The sequence below is a fragment of the Palaemon carinicauda genome, chromosome 5 (assembly GCF_036898095.1).
Source record: "Palaemon carinicauda isolate YSFRI2023 chromosome 5, ASM3689809v2, whole genome shotgun sequence".
Lineage (NCBI taxonomy): Eukaryota > Metazoa > Arthropoda > Malacostraca > Decapoda > Palaemonidae > Palaemon > Palaemon carinicauda.
In genome coordinates this window covers 76,080,439-76,087,938 of record NC_090729.1, presented here as the reverse complement: position 1 = coordinate 76,087,938, position 7,500 = coordinate 76,080,439, and the positions used below count along the sequence as shown (strand labels likewise).

The window sequence follows — 7,500 nt, the reverse complement described above, 5'->3', positions numbered from 1 at the left end:
TATTATTATTATTATTATTATTATTATTATTATTATTATTATTATTATTATCATTATTATTAAAGAAATAAGTCACGAGTTTTTTTTCTAAATCGTAAAAAACGGTAAAAATCCTGGAATAAATGTTGCCAGATATTTGGCTTTTTAAAAACGGATATATTGACGTTAAGGAGTGATATTACGGTCACTTACCCGTATAAAGATATCCACAAAGTAGGGTAAAAATTACGGTCGCCTGTATTTTACTGAAATACGGCTGAGAGCAGTATATTTTTATGGAATATTTCCCCTTTAAATTGCAAGTTTTTTTGAACAGTGTATATATTAAGAAACATTTTTATTCATATAATCATCTCACATATAACAAACTACCTAATTAATATTTCATTTTAGTGGCAACCCAGCCCCAAATGCCTTTATCTTCTACATTGTCAAAAATAAAAAAAAAACCGTAATAATAATCGGAAATTCTCCGTAAAAATATACTATTCTCAGCCGTATTTCAGTAAAATACAGGCGACCGTAATTTTAACTTACTTTGTTATCTTCTAAGTGTTGGTGACCGTAATATCACTCCTTTACGTCAATATATCCGTTCTTAAAATGGGAAAAATCCTCGAATAAATGTTGCCAGGCATTTACCGTTTCTTTTTTAATACAGATTTTTAACAGTGATAAGCGAATAGAACAATCGATTACTACAAATCTGAACTCAATTTTCAAATCTTTACAGGTATCGGGAATCAACGAAGGTGTAGAGGAACCTGGGGAGGCTGCAGTAACTGTAATAGCAACTGTAGCTCAAAGTAAGTTCATTTTTACTTGTTAGTGTTCAGGAAGATTGCCACCAATTTTTTCAATATTAAAATATTGTGATTATCAAAATTCACGATAACAGAAGAAATACTGCATTTTCTTCTAGAGATCAATGTTTTTGGCTTATTGAGTTACTTTTACTAATTACCTTGTAACCATGAAAGTAAGAAGAATTTTGACAAAATATTTCGTATACGCATTCTCCATTGCCATACGAACCTCTGGGAATTCTTAACAGGATTTTTCATTTTTCGTCCTATATCCCCATATACAGGCATGCGAGCCGGGTACCTTAAACACTTCTCTAAGACATGTCCACAAATAGATTTTAGGTTTATTTTTGTAAATAAGTTTAAAATTAGATCGTTTTCTCGTTTTAAAGATCGCCTGCTGACTGCCATTAGATCATCAGTTATTTACAAATTTTCATGTCCAAACTGCTAAGTTTGCTATTTGGGAAGCACTTATCGTGCCAGCACTTCAAAGTCAGGACCGATAATCATATTGGAAAGTCGAGCAGAATGGGTCTCCCTCTTAGTAATCCAAAACACTAAGATGTTAGGGAACGTCAGGAAATATGTAAGTTCGTTTCACCAAGTAAGCATTTTAAGATAGTCAACTCTTACTCTTCAGTGAATCAAGAATATTTAAATCTCTTCACATGGAATATTTTATGCCTGACCTCAATTGCAATACCTCTGCTGTGCCCCTTTTCGTAACAGACTGATTTTTCATTCAATTTGTATGTATTTTTTAATAATTCTTTACTTATTTTATGTAAATTTTTATTTGAAATTGTATTGTTTCTTTTATTTTCACTTTAGGTAGCACTGATGATGACATTTAGAATGTCAGAACGTTTGCTATAAATATATATGTGGCGACATTAGTATTTCTGTTTCTCCTGAGAATAAGATTTCCTAGAAACGTCCCCATTTCTCATCTGGCTCAATCATTTCCATGTCTCTTCACATTAACAGAAGAGCAGGAACAAGTTATGAACTAATATTGATAATAACCCATTGGTAGACTCTCACAATCATAGATCCAAACAGGTCCTATATCTTGTTTGCCAAGTAGTTGAGTAGAGTTTAATACAAATTCTTAGTCTTGATCTAGATAACCTAGCCCCTGAGGGGGGGGGGGGGGGGGCAAGCCAGCCTCAGCTTGGTTGAGATGGATGTGTGGGGTGACAAGAAGAGAAAAGATACGGAATGAGGTAAATAGGGGTACCACAGGAGTTAGAGAACTATCAGATAAGATCCAAGAAAGTAGACTGAGGTGGTACGGTCATGTCATGAGAAGAGATGAACAGTATATTGGGAGGAGAGTGATGGAAATGGAGGTACAGGGAACGAGAAGGAGAGGGAAACCAAAGCGAAGGTGGATGGACTGTATCGAGGATGACCTTCGATTAAAGGGATTAACCGGTGATGAAGTGTGGGACAAAAGTAGATGGAGAATGCTGGCCATAAACATCGACCCCACATGGAAGTGGGAAAGGTGCACACAAAGAAGAAGTCTTGATCTAGATGTTAATCTGACACTGTCGTTTAGTTAGTTCGTTATGCATGATGCATAAGTTTTCATAACTCTAACCATCCTTTGCATTCAGATCTTCCCTGGCAGTACCATCCTGTTCGTAATATTAGGTATAAAGTTAATTCTAGTAGCCCTGCCTTCTCCATTATGAGTCACAACACTACACAGTATTCTAAAAATTTTATTCTAGCTATGACCAAGTTGTGGAATGATCTTCCTAATCAGGCAGTTGAATCGGTGGAACGTCAAAAGTTAAAACTTGTTTTTCAAGTGTGCTCTTGTTATGTCCTTACTAAAATGTATTTTTTGGTCTATATTTTATTAATCTGAAAATACAATAAATAATATTTCATCTTATCTTCCATTAGAACCATCGCAGCCCAAGTTTTTTGCCTCAAATATATAAATATTCGCATGTGTATTTCTTTCTCACAGGACCAACCACTCCACCTTCTCTTGAAAGAATCTTTGAAGATTCTGGCTCAGTGACATACAAATGGAATAGACCATCGGACGTGGAGGGAAATATAAGATACAGATACACATATGAGGTGAGATTTTCTTGTGGTTATTTAATTTCTCATAGATTATTGCTCTTGTTCAGGTTGGGGGAAATGACTGCCTCGTATTACGCGACTCCTCGTGTTATGCAAGTTCTTTCCTTCAAGTTATACTGAGATTATTTTATTTCCTCTACACTGAGTCTCCTAACCTTTTGTATGACTTGTTCTGGAGTCATTCCTTTTACGATAAGATCTTCAGCTAGACTTTGTGCGATTCAAGTATTCCAACATCCCGTGAAATACACTGTTAAAAAAACCGTAATATTAATTGGAAATTCTCCGTAAAAATATACTGTTCTCAGCTGTATTTCAGTAAATACAGGCGACCGTAATATTTACTCTACTTTGTTATTATCTTTTATCGGTTGGTGACCGTAATATCACACACTTTAACGTCAACATATCCGTTTTTTTAAAACGGTAAATGCCTGGCAACATTTAATCCATGATTTTTACCCTTTTTTACGGCGAATTTTACGAGTTTTGTGTATCTGGAAAGAGATGGCTCATAGCATTCCTCCCTATGCAACCAGCATTTGTACTCAACGTACATTCATCTTTTATTCTTTTTATCTCTCTTCACCTCAGGTCAAACCTATTGCATGTGGCGAGGCGACAGAAATCTCAGAAGACTACACACAGGGTACAGAGGTCTCCTTCCCAAAACCTCTGCCTTATGCTCGTGTTACATTCAGGATTGCCATCGGAAACGAAGCTGGATTCAGTGGATATCAGGAGATCTCTCACGAAACTGATCCAGAAGGTATATGCTCTTCTTTATGTGAAGATTTGATAATACACAATAGACCTTGGTACTATTTTGATAGATGCTGACATGTATATATATATATATATATATATATATATATATATATATATATATATATATATATATATATATATATTATATGTATATATATATATATATATATATATATATATATATATATATATATATATATATATATGTGTGTGTGTGTGTATGTGTATACAGGATATATATATATATATATATATATATATATATATATATATATATATATATATATATATATATATATATATATATATATGTATATATATATATATATATATATATATATATATATATATATATATATATATATATATATATATATATGTATGTATATGTATGTATATGTATATGCTACTTACTATGCGAATGCAAAGTATGATAAATAAAATTATGAGACTACTCTGTCCTGAAACTTCTTTTATCGTCCATATTTTGTGACTAAGACTGGATGCAGCCCACAATCTTTAACATGCTCCACCCACATGCATTTCTCCTCTGTTCTGGCAAGCAGCACATAGAGGTGCTTCGAACGCCAGCCACGTAGGTCAATATTAAAGTATCATAATTACCTATGTTTTATTAAAATTAATGTTATGTTTACGTGAATTAGCTTTGAGAAGGTGGCGGCCACTCACGATGCTCGTGGGAGGAAGATGCCAAAGATTATGGGCTGTACCCAGCCGCTTTCCATTTCTCAAACTCCATGTCCGATGTAAGTCTAATATTTGATTCGCTCCATTAACACGATTTTCTTTTACAGTGCCAGCAATCAAGGTCGAAAAGATAGACTGTGGTGACTACAAATCACGTAAACAATGCAGTGTCACCTTAGAGAATGATTGTCGAAAAAACAATGGCAGAGATTTGGACATCGAGGCAGTGTGGGAATATAAAACGAATTCGGCAAGAGACCCCAAAAGTGGGGACATATCTGCAGTTTATTTCACGGCTCAGAATTTACATGATTACATAGTAGAACTCCCTCGTGACGTCTACCACCATACAACATATCAACTCGCAGTTTATGTGAAAAATGAGGCAGGGACGAATGAAAGTTCTAGATATTCATCGGGTATGTAGGTGGTCCTTATTGAATTATTTGCCTGGACCTACAAGTAGGCACCCTTCTTTCAATCAAATAACTTTGTAGGCTACAATACACACTCTTAAGGTAGCAGAGTAAGAGTTAATTCACAAGGGTATGTAGGTGGTCCTTATTGAATTATTTGCCTGGACCTACAAGTAAGCACCCTTATCTTAATTAGATAACTTTTAAAGCTACAACATCCACTCTTAAGATAGCAGAATAAGAACTAATTCACAAGGGTATGATGTAGACTCAGGGAAAAGAAAGTAAACATGATGTAGGCCAAAAATTCAGGACAAAACAAGCAAGCCATCCCTGTCCTTAGTAACCTTAGTTCAATAATCAGTTCTTGTTTTTCAATATCTCATAATTCATTAATTTCTTATTCATAACATTCAATATACATTTTACAATGATGTTTAATAAATATTTTATTCTATTTTATTGGCAAGAGAGATGTTTATCTTTTAAGAGAAATTCTTTTAGTATATCCCCTCTCTTAAAAGCATATTCTAGTCCTTCCAGTCCCTAACTTCATAAAGATGAACAATTTGACAGAATTCTTTTTAGAAAATTTGAGTAAGATGTGTAATAAGGACAGATGCTCTATTTTTCTCATTTTATTTACAATTATGATAAAATCTGAGATGCAAAAAAAATGCCCTTTTCATTAGTTTTTTTCAATTAACATTTTTGCAAAATGTTATCTTTATCCATAGTTAAGTTTTTGGTTTCTAACTTCTTCGTCTTTTACTTCTTATCCTTTTGGTTTCTTTCCCCTAAACTCCGTCCCTTTTTCTGCCCCTCGCTATGAACTAAATCTTTAAGGGCAGTCCTATGAGGGTCAAGATATGCGACTGTGCTCTGGTTCGATTTCTTTTTAATACTGTTGATAGCACACATATGTATCTATTGTGTAAGGAAGATTTTGAGCATGGTATGCTCTGGGTACAAATGGAAAACCTCTTTCAACAAGCTATGTCCCTCCAACAGGAAACGCCAGACAAAGGTCGTCGTGAGGACATCCAATCAAGATAGAGGTATTTCACGATACCTATATTTTCATTAAAGATTATATTTCATCCTTATAATGAAATATGACTATCAAGTGTAAGAACAATGCTGACATTGTTTCTCTCAAAGTATGAAGCAATGGTGGACGTGAAAACCGCTACTAAAATCAGTTGCAAAAGATATATATGATTAGTACATAAATCTCTTCCTCTACCTTAAAATAATTGCAAACGTTTCCTTCATAAATACCAAAAAGCAGAAGGGATTCTTTTTCTACCTTGCTTATAGATATCATGTTCATTCTGGCAGCTCGATCTATTTCGTCTAATCCAAGTTTAGTCTTTCTTTTATGGTTTTTCTTTAAGGGCTGCTTTTTTTTATCCCTATCCCGTAGGGGAACCCTACTCTCTACAGGACCTACAAGATCAGTATATCGTATACCTTCTTAGGTATTTTGCCTATCCATATCACATTGCAAAACTGGTGTTTATCGAAGCACTTAAAGGACTAAAAATAAAAAGTCTTCAGTTTCTTTTTAAGTGAAATATTTCTCGTTTATAAATGACCTATTTTGAATTGTATTATCCCCAACATATTTAATATTTACCTATTCAAAATCACGTTAATCTCATTGCTTTTATTTTCACACATCTCTCTTTTTTTTCAGGAGCAATACGACTTGGTGCAGGAAGGGGTAGCACTTTATCTATCAGCTTACTATGGGAACTTCAATAAGCAGTAAATCATTTAGTCTACCTTCACTGATCTATTGTTGTTGGGCTACTCACTAGATTGTGACCTATTATAGTTTGGTTACATGTTAGATTATAATTCAGTTACCCACTAGATTGTGACCTATTATAGTTTGGTTACATGTTAGGTTATAATTCAGTTACCCATTACATTGTGACCTATTATAGTTTGGTTACATGTTAGATTATAATTCAGTTACCCACTAGATTGTGACCTATTATAGTTTGGTTACATGTTAGATTATAATTCAGTTACCCACTAGATTGTGACCTATTATAGTTTGGTTACATGTTTGATTATAATTCAGTTACCCATTACATTGTGACCTATTATAGTTTGGTTACATGTTAGATTATAATTCACTTACCCATTACATTGTGACCTATTATAGTTTGGTTACATGTTAGATTATAATTCAGTTACCCATTGCATTGTGACCTATTATAGTTTGGTTACATGTTAGATTATAATTCAGTTACCCATTACATTGTGACCTATTATAGTTTGGTTACCCGTTCCATTATCAATGTTGATGAGATTAGCTAGATTTCTTACGTACTACATGATATTAATTTTCTTATCCCAACCTGTTTTTAATATCCTACATTACAGAAGACAATATCTAACTTTCTTTATGTACATTACTATGGTAGTTACATTGTCTGTTCTTGGGAGGTTCAGTAGCTTTTACTCATCTTTTCAATCATTTTTTCTTTAATACTTCCCTTTTAAGTTTTTAAGGTTATATATATATATATATATATATATATATATATATATATATATATATATATATATATATATATATATATATATATATATATATATCAATCATTTTGTATTTTAGGCTTCTGTGTATAATGATCAGCAATGCTCAAAATCTTGATGTTAAAGCGATTGTTGACCAT

General features: G+C 33.3%; 1 protein-coding gene across 1 annotated transcript in view; it reads left to right on the top strand.

Moving 5' to 3' along the window:
* The window catches only part of LOC137641343 (uncharacterized), a 33,029-nt gene extending 25,704 nt beyond the window's left edge, over positions 1-7,325 (top strand). The window contains exons 18-22 of the mRNA XM_068373804.1: positions 734-806; positions 2,794-2,909; positions 3,510-3,684; positions 4,499-4,810; positions 6,507-7,325. Of these exons, the coding sequence (XP_068229905.1) occupies positions 734-806; positions 2,794-2,909; positions 3,510-3,684; positions 4,499-4,810; positions 6,507-6,574 (744 nt within the window). The 3' untranslated portion in view covers positions 6,575-7,325. The remainder of the gene's footprint in view (positions 1-733; positions 807-2,793; positions 2,910-3,509; positions 3,685-4,498; positions 4,811-6,506) is intronic.
* Positions 7,326-7,500: the final 175 nt, after the last annotated feature.